The sequence below is a fragment of the Heptranchias perlo genome, chromosome 12, assembly GCF_035084215.1.
Source record: "Heptranchias perlo isolate sHepPer1 chromosome 12, sHepPer1.hap1, whole genome shotgun sequence".
In the NCBI taxonomy this organism is placed as follows: domain Eukaryota; kingdom Metazoa; phylum Chordata; class Chondrichthyes; order Hexanchiformes; family Hexanchidae; genus Heptranchias; species Heptranchias perlo.
This window is the reverse complement of record NC_090336.1, coordinates 36274553-36290931: the sequence shown is the minus strand read 5'-3', so window position 1 is coordinate 36290931 and position 16379 is coordinate 36274553. Positions and strand designations below refer to the sequence as shown.

At 44.3% G+C, this 16379-nt stretch overlaps 1 protein-coding gene across 1 annotated transcript in view; it reads right to left on the bottom strand.

Moving 5' to 3' along the window:
* Positions 1-16379, bottom strand: part of swap70b (switching B cell complex subunit SWAP70b) — a 114727-nt gene that overhangs the window by 45361 nt on the left and 52987 nt on the right. The window contains exon 5 of the mRNA XM_067993976.1: positions 6372-6518. Coding sequence (XP_067850077.1) covers positions 6372-6518 — 147 coding nt within the window. The remainder of the gene's footprint in view (positions 1-6371; positions 6519-16379) is intronic.

The window sequence follows — 16379 nt, the reverse complement described above, 5'->3', positions numbered from 1 at the left end:
GTAGTGGAAATCTAACTAAAGACTCGTTGCTGAGACACAGGACTCATCAAAAACTGGCAGCTGATTTTAATTAGATTTCAGGTGAACCCAGGTTTGTTAAGGTTATCAGAATGAACAAGTCATATTGTCCAAGTGAAAAAGAGAATAGCCTCTGGAAGGTTGCCAAGAAGACTGCTGCCACGAGGCTAGGTATCTCGTCGTTTTGATTTAGGTACTGGGAAAAGCAACAGCATTTAGCATCCAACAAGCAGTTTGATATTTGTCAACAAATCAAAAATCTGAGCGTTATAATCCCTGACGTGTCTGCCTAAATTAAATGACACCTTAGAACGAAACTCTGACAGAATGATTGTAAACAATTTTACAACACCAAGTTATAGTCCAGCAATTTTATTTTAAATTCACAAGCTTTCGGAGATTTTCTCCTTCCTCAGGCAAATGTTTCAAGAGCTCCTTGAAGCCTACGCATTTATACATATTGAACAATACATGGTGTTTACAGACTGCCCCTGCAACTGCCCGTTGCCAAGGCAATCACCGTGTTCAGACAGAAAGGTGTCACCTGCAGAACCCCCGAATACACATTCAACAAAAAAACAAACAGGGAAAAAAAAGAGAAAAAAAACACAGAGAGAGGCAGAAACATCCGGAAGGCAGAGAGAGCCAGCAAATGACCCATTATATTAAAAACAGAAACCCCAAGATTTCAGCAGCGAACCCAATGAGACAATCGACGATCCGGAACAGCAGACAGAGGGATCCGCGGTACAGCAACCGAAGAGGAAAGAGTCAAACTGGACTCCTCCGGAGGGTCGCTGCCCTCAGCTGGACATGTATGCTCAAGCTGTCAGGAAATGCGTCAATGCCAGATTCATCAGCCGCACTCAGAAGACAGTCCAGAATGTCACCCGAGCACAACGCAACGCCATCAACGCTCTCAAGACCAACCGCAACATCGTCATCAAACCAGCGGACAAAGGAGGAGCCATAGTCATACAGAACAGAACAGACTATTGCAAAGAAGCATACCGACAACTGGACAACCAGGAACACTACAGACGGTTACCCGCAGATCCGACCAAAGAACACACCCACCAGCTCAACAAACTGATCAAGACCTTCGATCCAGACCTTCAAAGCATCCTACGCATTCTCATCCCACGTAATCCCCGCGTGGGAGACTTCTACTGCCTCCCAAAGATACACAAAGCCAACACACCCGGACGTCCCATCGTATCAGGCAACGGAACCCTGTGTGAGAACCTCTCTGGATACATCGAGGGCATCCTGAAACCCATCGTACAGGGAACCCCCAGCTTCTGTCGTGACACTACAGACTTCCTACAAAAACTCAGTACCCACGGACCAGTTGAACCAGGAACACTTCTCACCACGATGGACGTCTCGGCACTATACACCAGTATCCCCCACGATGACGGCATCGCTGCGACAGCATCAATACTCAACACCAACAACAGCCAATCTCCGGAAGCCATCCTACAACTCATCCGCTTCATCCTGGATCACAATGTCTTCACCTTCGATAACCAGTTCTTTACCCAAACACACGGAACAGCCATGGGGACCAAATTCGCACCCCAATACGCCAACATTTTCATGCACAAGTTCGAGCAGGACTTCTTCACTGCACAAGACCTCCAACCAACACTATACACCAGATACATCGACGACATTTTCTTTCTATGGACCCACGGCAAGGAATCACTAAAGAGACTACACGATAACATCAACAAGTTCCATCCCACCATCAAGCTCACCATGGACTACTCCTCAGAATCAGTTTCTTTCTTGGACACACGAATCTCCATCAAAGACGGGCACCTCAGCACCTCACTCTACCGCAAGCCCACGGACAACCTCACGATGCTCCACTTTTCCAGCTTCCACCCTAACCACGTCAAAGAGGCCATCCCCTATGGACAGGCCCTGCGAATACACAGGGTCTGCTCAGACGAGGAGAAACGCGATGGACACCTACAGACGCTGAAAGACGCCCTAGTAAGAACGGGATATGACGCTCGACTCATCGATCGACAGTTCCGACGGGCCACAGCAAAAAATCGCATAGACCTCCTCAGGAGACTAACACGGGACGCAACCAACAGAGTACCCTTTGTCGTCCAGTACTTCCCCGGAGCGGAGAAACTACGCCATGTTCTCCGCAGCCTTCAACATGTCATCAATGAGGACAAACACCTCGCTATGGCCATCCCCACACCTCCACTACTCGCCTTTAAACAGCCACCCAACCTCAAACAGACCATCGTTCGCAGCAAACTACCTAGCTTTCAAGAGAACAGCGTCCACGACGCCACACAACCCTGCCACGGTAACCTCTGCAAGACATGCCAGATCATCGACACAGATACCACCATCACACGAGATGACACCACCCACCAGGTGCATGGTTCATACTCCTGTGACTCGGCCAACGTTGTCTACCTCATACGTTGCAGGAAAGGATGCCCCAGAGCATGGTACATTGGCGAGACCATGCAGACGCTGCGACAACGGATGAACGGACACCGCGCAACAATCGCCAAACAGGAGGGTTCCCTCCCAGTCGGGGAACACTTCAGCAGTCATGGACATTCATCCACCGACCTTCGGGTAAGCGTACTCCAAGGCGGCCTTCGAGACACACGACAACGCAAAATCGTCGAGCAGAAATTGATAGCCAAGTTCCGCACCCATGAGGACGGCCTCAACCGGGATCTTGGGTTCATGTCACGCTACACGTTACCCCACCAGCGAACAAATGTTATCTGTTTTTAATATAATGGGTCATTTGCTGGCTCTCTCTGCCTTCCGGATGTTTCTGCCTCTCTCTGTGTTTTTTTTCTCTGTTTTTTTTCCCTGTTTGTTTTTTTGTTGAATGTGTATTCGGGGGTTCTGCAGGTGACACCTTTCTGTCTGAACACGGTGATTGCCTTGGCAACGGGCAGTTGCAGGGGCAGTCTGTAAACACCATGTATTGTTCAATATGTATAAATGCGTAGGCTTCAAGGAGCTCTTGAGACATTTGCCTGAGGAAGGAGAAAATCTCCGAAAGCTTGTGAATTTAAAATAAAATTGCTGGACTATAACTTGGTGTTGTAAAATTGTTTACAATTGTCAACCCCAGTCCATCACCGGCATCTCCACATCCTGACAGAATGAATCATCTTGGTTGGTCAAATAATAATGTCTTTCGGATGAGACGTTAAACCGAGGCACTGCCTGTGCTCTCAGGTGGACATAAAAGATCCCATGGCACTATTCGAAGAAGAGCAGAGGAGTTCTCCTGGTTTCCTGGTCAATATTTATCCCTCAACCAATATCACTAAACAGATTAACTGGTTACGTATCTCATTGCTGTTTGTGGGACCTTACTGTGCCCAAATTGGCTGCTGCATTTCTCTATATTACAACCATGACTACACTTCAAAAGTAAATACTTCATTGGCTGTGAAGCATTTCAGGAAGTCCTGAGGTTGTGATAGGCACTAAAGAAGTGCAAGCACTTTTTTTTCCCCACAATATTATGTAACAGCTCAAGACAGATATAAAAGTAACCATATTACAGTATAGAAAGATAACATAAGTGCAAGGTTAATTAATCTAGAATGAGAAGAAAACAACCAAATAAAGAGAACAATTTAACTCTGAGAATGATTTCAAATGTATCGTAATATACAATTCTCTTTCATAACTTGTTATGCTTTGCATTGGCAAAATACCTTCGTCCCTCTCACTCAAATGATTATGTCTCTATTTGCTGGTGAATGAACCAACAGGTGGTTGGGTTGTGCTCCTGCTGAATGATTTGCCACGACATTCAGTTGGACAACCAATGGCACTTATGCACCTATTGTCTATTTGTAGGGTATCTAAGAGGTTTGAATCATCTATTTCCTACTGGTTTATAAAAACATGGATAGGATTTGGAGCCACTATAGGGATGCAGATTTGGGCACTGGAGACACCCGAAGTGACCGTCACTACACCTGAGTTAGTCAGGAAATACTCTACGATTAGGTATTGATCAAATTTTTAAAGAATAGAACTAACAATGTATTTTTACCAAGCTTAGTTGTAGCAGGCAATCCGAACTGCAAGAGAAAAGGAATTGAAGGAAGTATGGGAAACAGTCTTCTATGACACAGTGAGCACGGTAGTGTCGAGGTTATGTTACTGGACTAGTAAATTGGGAGATCTGGATTAATAATCCAAATTTGAACGTGAGTAAAGTGACCATGAAGCTATCCGATTGTCGTAAACACCCAACTGGTTAAATATCATCTTTTAGGGAAGGAAACCTGCTGTCCTTACCCGGTCTGGCCTACAAGTAACTCCAGCCTAGGATTGCCAATTCTGACTGGAGGCATTCCTGGAGGTTTGATCAAGTGATGTTCTGACCACGTGAAGTCTGCAAGTATTACTGCATTTGATTTCCCCAGTTTTCTTGCCTTATTCATAAATAATGTAATACCACTAATTATAATGGTTAACCCATTATGCGTTTTAAACATTTCACCCATTGTACTTCGTTTTGAACCTCTGCGGAAAAATTCGATAGGAGCTATTATTGGGTGTAGGTAGTGCAATCCGCTATTACCCCGCACCCAGTGGCTCCTGCGCAGGCAGGACGAGACTTTCGAGAGGCCCGAGGACTCATCTGCAAGCTGTGTTGGAAATCAGCGTTGACATGAGGATTCAATGCAATTCCCACTTTCAACTAGTAGGGGGAGCCCCAATCTCTTAAAGGTAGCCAGTACCTGTTATTTGCTAAAAATAGCAGTCTGCTGTCTGCAAGGAGTCTGAACGGAGATCAGACATCGCACACGTAAAACACAGATGCAGGTCCCATCCCTATGTTTACACACTAATGAGTTTTGTTAAAACATTGAATAAAGGTTGCGTACTACTAAATCCCACATCCTCCAATCTGCATGCCAGACCTCACCAATCTGCCGATCTGAGTTTGTACCAGGCCTGCTAGAATGCATGCACCAAGGTTCTCTGATGATGCACTAGAGGCCTTGGTGCAAGAGGTGGTCAGAAGGAGGAATATTCTATACCCGCAGGTGGTGGGGCAAGAGACCATCCAAACATATGGCCAAAAGGCAGTGGGAGGCAGCGGGGGATGAAGTCAATGCCAGGCGCACAGCATCATGAACATGGATGCAGTGCAGGAAGAAGTTCAATGCTTTGACATGAGTGGTCAAGGTGAGTGAGGTCAACTGTCAAGTGGCGATTCCTACTAACTGCACCACTAGCCGCATCCATTGCTTCACGCACTACACCCATCACCCACATATCAACAAACTCTTTCCATAATACTCAGATCTTCTAATCAGATGCTTCCTCTCACCCTTACACACTACCACTGTTGCAAGCCGCCCACCCACAACTCACAGGCCACACACACTGGCAGCTATTCAACCACAACAGGCACATCGCCCAGACACATGTCCTGCTTTCTTGCAGGAAAGGGGACGCATAACAGGATGCAGTAAGTGGCAGTGGCATTTAGCCCTTCGAGCCTGTTCTGCCATTCAATGAGATCATGGTGGACCTGTGACCTAACTCCATATACCCACCTTAGCCCCATATCCCGTAATACCCTTGGTTCACAGAAATCTATCAATCTCAGATTTAGAATTCACAATTGAGCTAGCATCAACTGCCATTTGCAGAAGAGTGTTCCAAACTTCTCCCACCCTTTGAGTGTAGAAGCGTTTCCTAACTTCACTCCTGCAAGTCCTGGCTCTAAATGTTAGGCTGTGTCCCCGCGTTCTAGTATTCAAATATAGGGGACCTCCAAAAACAGTTATAAATGTCTCAGCAGCCAGAAGCAATAATCCAGCCACTAACCTGTAAAACCTGCATGGTCCCTTGAAATAGTGCTGGTGGGGGTCCTCCAGGCACTCTAAGACACGTTCGGATGGTAGGGGTTAAGACTGTGCGTTGAGTTGAGCGTTAGACACCATTTTGGGATTTTTCACTTTAAATCAGCGTTGCACACTGATTGTATCCATTTTCTTCTTACTTTACATGCTTCTGGTGTTCGGTATTTGCGCATGCACTAACTCCTACACCAAGATGGTGTCCAGCGCACATTGTACTGGGAATCTTGGATGCTGGAGAGGCCGTGTAGCGCCGAAACAACGAGCGCTACACAGCCCAATTTAGCTAAATATACCAGACATTAAAAGTACTGGCAACAGGTACAGAATAGTTAATTCGCAGATCTAAAAATTTCAGGTTTTAAAGTGTTAGCACTTTCAAAAAATGCAAACTTAGCTCTCTCTGTCTGAAGGCCTTTTTTTCAGTCACTTATGCAGTTTGCAACATTTAGGTCCATTTACCTCCACGTAGCACTTGGAGCTCAATAAAATATCTCCCTTCTTCTCTTTCAGATCTTCACCAACATAATATGAAATTAAATCAGGCTTCAGTAAAAACCAGCGCTCATTCCAGTTCTTCCTTTTGTGTCCTTTTTTCAACATATAACCCTATTTAAAAAAGAAAGATGAAGCATTAATTTGAATATCTAATGACCACATGGTTTGAACATCCAAAGTAGTACAAGCAGCTCCGTGCGAACAGCCACAAATTCAGGAATTATACCTCCTCAGTTGAAGCACAGCTGGAAGGACCAGTGAGGAAGAGAGTCACCACGACCAGGTCCAATCAATGTTTCAATTCTTTAGCATTTTGAAAGCTAAAAGTTTTTTTTAAAATACTGTAACGTGTTTTTTCCACATGTTCATCCAGAGATCCACCATAGGTGACTTATTTGTCAAAATCAGTGCCAGTATTGTTTGTACAAGGCAACAGCTACAGCATGAAAACTTGACACTTTGGTAGATTTGCTCCCCCCGCCTCATATTTTTAAGTAATCTTCTTTCACCTCCATTAATTTCTCCGCGTCACCCACTATTCTCCTCCAGAGGTGGGGGCAGGCAAGCACCAATCTGAATTATGACCTGAATTGGACCAACTGTAGTTAACCTCATTTACGCACCTTCCATAAGGTTATCCTGCTGTCACAGCAGCTGCCCAACAAGTGGCTTGCAACTTATTGACAACGGCCACAGTGACAGCACACGTGACAATCCACAAAACTCTCAAAAGCTGATGAACAGCTTCAAAACAGCCGATGACTCTTAAAACACGTGTCAACTCAAGAGCAGCCCTCAATACAGGCCTATGACCGAAGCCGGGGTAGCTGAATAAGTTAAATTCCATTTCATTACATGGGATTCCAGGATTTTTGTTTTAAAACTAGGGTACGAACAAAAACTGCTGGAAACCCTCAGCAGGTCAGGCAGCATTTTTGGAGAGAGAAACAGTTAACGTTTCAGGTCAATGGCCTTTCATCAGAACTATTTTTATTTCAAATTTCCAGCATCAGCAATATTTCGCTTTTATTTTTTTTAAACTAGGGTTCAGAGGTCATCTTTCACAATTTGGCCAGTTATTCAGTAAAGGACGAAAACCCAAAGGCCTTGCCTACGGCATTGGAAACAGGAAATTACACCGAGAATGCAGTGCAACATGAGCTTGGTGTAACTTAAGCTGTAAATATACCTGTTATAGCCAATTTTCCAAGTTTACACTGCTGGCACAGAGCCTTGTCTGCCAGCTATGCATAGCAGGAAATCACTGATGTGCTGCCCATGATTTTCTACCCATTAAAACACTGACAAGCAGACATAAGCTCAAAAATGTTGTCAGCGTGAAGTGCTGCTGGTTGGCATGTATACTTCTGGTCTGTCTGTATACAGTAGACAGCGCCGTTATTTACTGGGCTATGAGGGATACTCTTACTAACTTCTTTAAACACCCAAAGATTGTTGATTCATATAGAATGGCTAACTGTACTTCCTTGTCTACAGATGCTACGTGCTCTTTACAAATTCATTCCCAACTAATAACCATGAAGGAAATGGCACTCATAACCAAAGGAATGCAGTTGACCAACCTATTTGTATCCATGGTAATACTTTGTAAAAAAAATTCAGAAGGTCAGTTAACAAAGCAACAAAAAAACAGGTAAAACTCACCCAGTCAGTTCCCTACATTAAACTACCCAGTATTTATGATCAGTTTCTTCTACAGGAAGTAAAAATGATATATTCCTTTCCCATTATCCAATCTTAGTTCAAGACGATACAAAGTCCAATTTAAACCATCAATTTTATTCCAGATTAATCTACATCCAAAAACAATTTTGATAAACCCCGTCAACCAAACACGTTCCTATTAAGTCAATGCCATAATTAAACATTCTGCCAGGATAGAATTTCTTAGCATTGTTTTTGGAGACAGATTAATCTGTACAGATTTCTATTCTGGGATAAAGTTCATGCAACCGCCCGATTTTTATTGCTGGGCAACCCGATCAGCAGGTACACAGTGGTTTTTAACAACCCATATGCTCCGGTGAGAATCAGAAAGGTCAGGTGGAACAAGAAGAATACTGCATGGGACAATGGGAAGCAACGGGTAGCCATTCTTCTCCCCCGCTGTGTAAATTAGCAGGAAAACCCACTTGTCAGTTAAATCTGGCAGAATTTCACATGTGGATAAAACCACATTGTGCAATGGGTCTCATCAACACTGATCCCAAATGTTGCAATTCAGCTCCTCTCAGCCACTATAAAGCTTAGACAGCATGTAAACAAACTTATCAAGAGTACACAAAGGTCATGCCCAAGATTGAGACCATCCATTCAGCTGCCTCTACTAATTCCCTCCCTTCCCCACCAAACCAAACCACCCTCTCCCCGCGAGGCTCCCCTCCCCCCCAACCTTGCCCTGAACCCTAATCTTTCTCTAATTTCTTCCCTATCTCATCTTGACCGTGACACACACCTCCTGCTCCCTCGACCCATTAGGCTGCTGACCACCCAACTTCCCTTCCTGGCCCCCATGCTAGGTGACATTATAAATGGTTCCCTCTGCTCAGGTACTGTTTCCCCCCCACCCCCCTTCAAAAACCACCATCATTACTTGCTCTTCAAAAAATCCCACCCTCAACTCCTTGCAAACTACCATCCATCTTCAACTCCCTTTCCTCTCCAAGTCCTTGGGTGAGTTGTTGCCTCCCAAATTCATGCCCATGTTTCCCGCAACATGTTTGATTGTCTCCAATCGGTTTTCCCCGCCCTGCCACAGCACTGAAATGGCCCTAATCCAAGTCACAAATGACATCCTCTGTGACTGTGACCCTGGCGCATTTTCCTTCCTCGTCCTCTCTACGTCCTTTGACCCGGTCAACCACACCATCCTCCTTTAATGCCTCTCTTCCACTGTCCAGCTCAGCAGAACTGACCTTGCTTGGTTCAACCCTTACCTATCCAATTGTAGCCAAAGCATCTCCAGGAATACCTTTTCTTGCCACCCCTGCACCATTACCTCTGGAATTCCCCCAAGTATTTATCCTTGGCCCTGTTCTCTTCCTCACCTACATGCTGCTCCTTGGCAACATCATCCGAGATATGAGGTTAGCTTTCACACGTATGTTGATAACACCCAACTCTTCCCCCTCCACCACCACACTCGACCCCTCCACTGCCTCTGTATTGTCAGACTGCTTATCCGTCATCCAGTTTTGGATGAGACACAATTTCCTCCAGTGAAACATTAGAAAGACCATAGCCATTGTTTTCAGCCTCTGCCACAAACTCCGTATCCATGCCACTAACTGCAAACCCCTTCCCACTCAATGTCTCAAATTGAACCAGACAGCTGAGCAACCTGCAACACCACCCACCACCTCCCCACACCCCCCCCCCCCCCCCCCGCCTTTAAAGCCCTCCTTGATACCCAACTCTTTGACCAAGCTTTTGGTTCCCCCATCCTAATACCTACTTCTATGGTATCTATTTTTGTCTGTGAAACACCTTGGGGTAGTTTTTTATATGAAAGGCACTATGTAAATGCAAGTTGTTGTCGTTATTATCCTGCAACCTTGGCTGGAAAAGGTTACATGAACAACAGGTGAGAATAGGTGTCTACCAAGCTCACTGTTGAGGCATGCAAATGAAGTAGGACCACAAGGATAAATGGAGAGCTGCTTCTGGTGGAAGTGTACCCCAGCATGTAGTTGCCACTTTGAGAAGAGTAAGAGAAGAAAAATAAAGTCTAAACATCCCAAAAAATTCAGCAGTGCGCTCAATTATTGCAAGTGATAAATCAATCACTACTTTTAAATCCTGAGATAAACAAAACAAAGTGGAATTAGGAAAATGTGCAAACATCACACTCTGCTGATGCCTGCTCTTCACTCTTGATAATCACACAAATTCAAAACAAGCTTAAGGAGAGGGTGCTAACTTGTGCAAATAACCAAATCGTATACATTACTGAAAGTAATCTCTGGCCAGAAATAAGAAAAAAAAACAATTTTCCATCTTCACCTATTTGAGAGGAATAGCTACAAAGCAGAGAAACCAGCAGACAAATATTTCCAAAGAATTCTACACACTTACAAATTTCCCACAGATTCCAATGCATTTTACACACCTAACCTTTTAAGCTTAAAAAAGAAATCTGCATCTGCTCCCCCTGATGAATGAGTGGGTAAATACACACATACTGAGCCACAGAGACCAGGAAGGTCCGAGGTTTCATCCCTAGTCTGTGCAGAGAGAGCGGATCTTAACCAGGATAGCAACGTGGCACAAGTGGCCTCACTGCCCCGGGCTCCAAACGAGGTGGGGCGGAGGGGGAATTTATTATGGTTCCCCACTCCTGATCAGTGCTGGAAAATGCATATGAATATTTTGCGATAGTAAGATTGGGCTTGGCAGTGATGCTGTCCAAGATTGAAATGGTTCCAACATCGAAATGGTTCCAACATCATCACTGATTAGCATGTGATGCAGATTACACAAAATGACCATGTTATTCATGAAATGGTAATCTAAAGCATCTACAGCACAATAAGATAGTCCGTCTTATGCATGAGAATGTATTTAGGATCAAGAAAAGTCACCCCAGAAGTGTTATTGTTACAAATTCAGAGTCAGCTGTAGATACTGTCTCAGGTTCAGTGACATCAGTCACTCCTGTAAGCGGGTCACACATCCCTTACAATCCAGAATTAACACTCACTACCAAATATCTACTTATAGCATGACCCAGGTGTGTAACAATCGGACTCTTTCACAATCAGAACTGGGTATCATGTCACTTGCACGTATCCTAAGTGAAAACATTGACGAAGGTCACAACAAAACATTAAGCCATTTTATCTCTCAGACAGCAAGAAAACATACAATGCAACAGTTATGAATAGATTCACTTAATTCAATCAGTACAACTTGGTTTCACGTCAAAGTACAAAATAATGAACATTCGACACTTCCCCACATTATTGGGTCAGCTTGCTTGATTTATATAACTTCTGTCCTTTTTTATTAAATTATGTGAATATTTTGCTTTAATAAAAATTAACTGCAACTCTTATCCAAATCTTTTCTATGGAAAAATGGTCAAAATATCCCAAAGCATGACAATACCAAAAAACTAACACCGATTAAGAGATGAGGGTACTGCATTTAAAAAATTAAAATAAATAAAAGCTGCAAATTGGCAATAAAAATAGAAAATTCTGAAAACACACAGGTCAGTCAGCATCTGTAAAATGAAAAGACAGTTTATGATGTTTTGGGTGTGTGCCCTACACCAGACTGACTGCTAAGAGATAAACAGGCATTTGGTTGGAAAAAGAAAAAGGGGAGAAGAGGGGTAGAGAACAAACAAATACACCACTTAGACTACCTTAAAAGCCTGGGCTTTAACAGGGTATTTTTACCTCAAAAACAATTTGAGAGCTCCAACCACACCTGTGCATTCTGACCATGTGGAGTTTTTTTTAAATTCGTTCATGGGATGTGGACATCGCTGGCGAGGCCAGCATTTATTGCCCATCCGTAATTGCCCGAGAAGATGGTGGTGAGCCGCCTTCTTGAACCGCTGCAGTCCATGTGGTGAAGGTTCTCCCACAGTGCTGTTAGGTAGGGAATTCCAGGAATTTGACCCAGCAACGAGGAAGGAACGACCGACGATATATTTCCAAGTCGGATGGTGCGTGACTTGGAGGGGAACGTGCAGGTGGTGTTGTTCCCATGTGCCTGCTGCTCTTGTCCTTCTAGCTGGTAGAGGTTGCGGGTTTGGGAGGTGCTGTCGAAGAAGCCTTGGCGAGTTGCTGCAGTGCATCCTGTAGATGATACAATGCAGCCACGGTGCGCTGTTGGTGAAGGGAGTGAATGTTTAGGGTGGTGGATGGGGTACCAATTAAGTGGGCTGCTTTGTCCTGGATCGTGTCGAGCTTCTTGAATGTTGTTGGAGCTGCACTCATCCAGGCAAGTGGACAGTATTCCATCACACTCCTGACCTGTGCCTTGTAGATAGTGGAAAGGCTTTGGGGAGTCAGGAGGTGAGTCACTTGCCGCAGAATACCCAGCGTCTGACCTGCTCTTGTAGCCACAGTATTTATGTGGCTGGTCCAGTTAAGTTCCTGGTCAATGGTGACCCCCAGGATGTTGATGGTGGGGGATTCGGCGATGGTAATGCCGTTGAATGTCAAGGGGAGGTGGTTAGACTCTCTCTTGTTGGAGATGGTCATTGCCTGGCACTTGTCTGGCGCAAATGTTACTTGCCACTTATCAGCCCAATTCTGGATGTTGTCCAGGTCTTGCTGCATGCGGGCACAGACTGTTTCATTATCTGAGGGGTTGCGAATGGAACTGAACACTGTGCAATCATCAGCAAACATCCCCATTTCTGACCTTATGATGGAGGGAAGGTCATTGATGAAGCAGCTGAAGATGGTTGGGCCTAGGACACTGCTGCAGGAGTTCCTCAGGGCAATGTCCTGGGGCTGAGATGACTGGCCTCCAACAACCACTACCATCTTCCTTTGTGCTAGGTAAGACTCCAGTTACTGGAGAGTTTTCCCCCGATTCCCAATTGACTTCAATTTTACTAGGGCTCCTTGGTGCCACACTCAGTCAAATGCTGCCTTGATATCAAGGGCAGTCACTCTCACCTCACCTCTGGAATTCAGCTCTTTTGTCCATGTTTGGACCAAGGCTGTAATGAGGTCTGGAGCCGAGTGGTCCTGGCGGAACCAAAACTGAGCATCGGTGAGCAGGTTATTGGTGAGTAAGTGCTGCTTGATAGACACCTTCCATCACTTTGCTGATGATGGAGAGAAGACTGATGGGGCAGTAATTGGCCGGATTGGATTTGTCCTGCTTTTTTGTGGACAGAACGTACCTGGGCAATTTTCCACATTGTCGGGTAGACGCTAGTGTTGTAGCTGTACTGGAACAGTTTGTCTAGAGGCATGGCTTGTTCTGGAGCGCAAGTCTTCAGCACTACAGCTGGGATGTTGTCGGGGCCCATAGCCTTTGCTGTATCCAGTGCATTCAGCCGTTTCTTGACATCACGTGAAGTGAATCGAATTGGCTGAAGACTGGCTTCTGTGATGGTGGGGATATCGGGAGGAGGCAAAGATGGATCATCCACTCGGCACTTCTGGCTGAAGATGGTTGCAAACGCTTGAAGTTTGCAGAATTTCTAGCATGCATCTAGCAGGTTTCTGAATTGAAGTAAAGGGTGTCGTCACAACAACAACTTGCATTTATATAGTGCCTTTAACATAGTAAAACATCCCAAGGCGCTTCACAGGAGCATTAGCAAACAAAATTTCCATGACAATTTCAGAGTTCCTTTGCTTTTCCAAAATACTTTGAAACAAATCAGAGATTGAATTCGCAAAGCTTCAGCTTATCAACAACTGCCCCGTTATCATGAACTTACTTAGATAACATCTGTGGTTATAGCACCTGTGGTTTCTTTGTTGACAGTTTCAAATCAAAACAAACATTGTTCATTGAAAATATATTTTTTCCACAGTCTGAAGGCTAAAAATTCAATTACAAAATCTTTCTCTTCTGAACCATTTTCGGGGCTTAAGGATAACTTTTTAATAAGTAAAAACAGGCAACCACATAAACAACGCATATTTGTGCATTTTATGAGGTAAAATGTTTGTTTGTTAAAAGATTGTGCAAGTCTTCAAACTCACTAAAAGTGCATTAAATTCTTGACGCAGAAATGTCAAACCAGGTTGATGACATTGTTGGAGTACTATCAGATGGTATATAAAAGGTTATGGACTGGTTGGGCGACGGGTTGACTGGTAGACCAGGGATAGGTGTTGGCACCTGATGGTCCCATTCTCCTCGACTCCCCTCCTCCACATTGCTGCGAAAGCCTGCCCTTCCAATACTGCCAGATCCCAGCAACCCCCTCCAATATTCCCAGATTCCCTCCCCAATCCTGCTGAACCCGAGTGCCTCTCCTCCCCCGCCCCTGCCCACAGCTTTACTCCCATACCCAGATCCCAGAACCCCACCATTGTCGAGTACACATTCCCAATGTTACCTGATCCCAAGACTGTCCCCAATACTAAGTAAGCACTTCGAAGAATTTAAAGCTGATTCCCAGGTCACAGCCTTGAATGCAGTAACAAAGTCCTTTATAAGGGTGGAAGCAGTGGGTATGAGCAAATTTTCCTATATTAAGCCTTGCATTTGTTGTTCAAGCTACACTTATACTGTAATTGTCAACATACAGTAGGCAAATTGAGTGCACTATGTTTCCTGAAGAGCTAAAACAGAGATCCTAAGTGCTAGGAAACCACTATTGGAAAAGTTTGTGCAAAATTTGACAAAGGCTTAAAACCTTCATTATTCTGCAGCCTCAAAAAATACTGTCAGACCCCATGCTGCACCATAACCCAGGTACCCCAATAGTTCCAGATCAAAACCCACTCTTCTCAATCTTGCCAGACTACCTCTACCCAGTATTTCTGCACCTTGTGACCACACCCTGTCCCTGAATGTTGTACCAAGAGTCCTAACACCAGCAACTGTTGCCAGTCCTCATACACTCAAATACACCTCCTAGATCCTCCCACACTACTCCCATTCCCCTCAATATTCCCAAATCCTCCCCAAAAATCACACCCTGCCTCCCCATTCTAGACCATCTTCCCATTACTGCCATACCACTGCACTCCCCTCTCCCCAGACCCCAAACTCCACCACCCGATCTCAGTCCTCCCTAACTCAAGGTCCACCCCCCAGCACTACAAAGATATGTTACCCCTTCTGCCAGTACTGCTACTCGCCTCCTACTTACCTGCAACATCTTGCACATATCCTGCCTTTTAAAAAAGTTAAGACATAAAATTGAGCATATGGGTGAATCAACAAACTGCTAATACTACAATACCACTAGTTAAATTTTCTTAAAATGTACGTATTCACATAATTTGAACCACAACCTATCAATAACACTGAGAACTGTGCGATAAAAATACAATGGCTCAGAATTTGCTCCAAATATAACGGAGAGCGGAACGACACTCACCGTTATTTAAGGGAACAGCAAATTCCGGCGACCGCACCCATGTGCAGTCAAACGCAAAAATCCGGAAGTTGCTCTACGAGATTCCCTGCTCGTTTGAAAGCTGTGCAGGAAGGACAGCTCGCTGGTGAAACGAATGGACCAGCGCGAAGTTGCTGCACTGCCCAGCTGGAAACAAACTAATCTACACAGAAAAAGTTACGGTGAGTTTTTTAGGTCTAAACGGCGTGGTAAGTCTTAACGACTGCCAAACAACCTCTCTAGCACTGAAAATTAACTTTTAAAAATGTGGAATCTCATTCCTTCCAATTTTAATTTGAGATTTTTAAACTTTTTTTTAAAAACTTTTTATGTGTCTCTTTTATCGCTGTCTTTTAATTCAATATTTCTTAACCCTCTCTTTATTTAGCTTTCTCCAGCTGATTTTACAATGATTTAACTGTTGTAACTTGCACATCCTGGTTCTGACTGCGCACCTTGTCAAGAATGCTTCAATCTGATTGGGTGAGGGGACAGAGAGATCCTTTCTCCGCTCTCACAGTTCACAGATGCCCAGGAGAGGACGCTGCACTTTTTGCAGTTCATCATTAGAGGAAGTTCCCGCACTAAAGCCTGTGGATCATTTGTGGGCAAGTTTAAATCTAATGAGCAGTGGGTGCCGTTTGTTTGCTGGTCAATTTCACTTATTCATTCAATCAGCATAAATTACTAGCCCTAATTATATTATATAACCACACGTACCCTAACTCAAACACTTCCTGTAACGGTCATACTTCTTAATCATATGCACATTTATTCTACCACAACTGATTGGGTCATTCTTCCCCGTGATTGAGTCAGCCCTGACTTCCACTTTCTTAACAGCTGCAGCTGAACACAGAAAACAAAGTTACAACAATCAAAAAAAAAACAATTGAACAGCT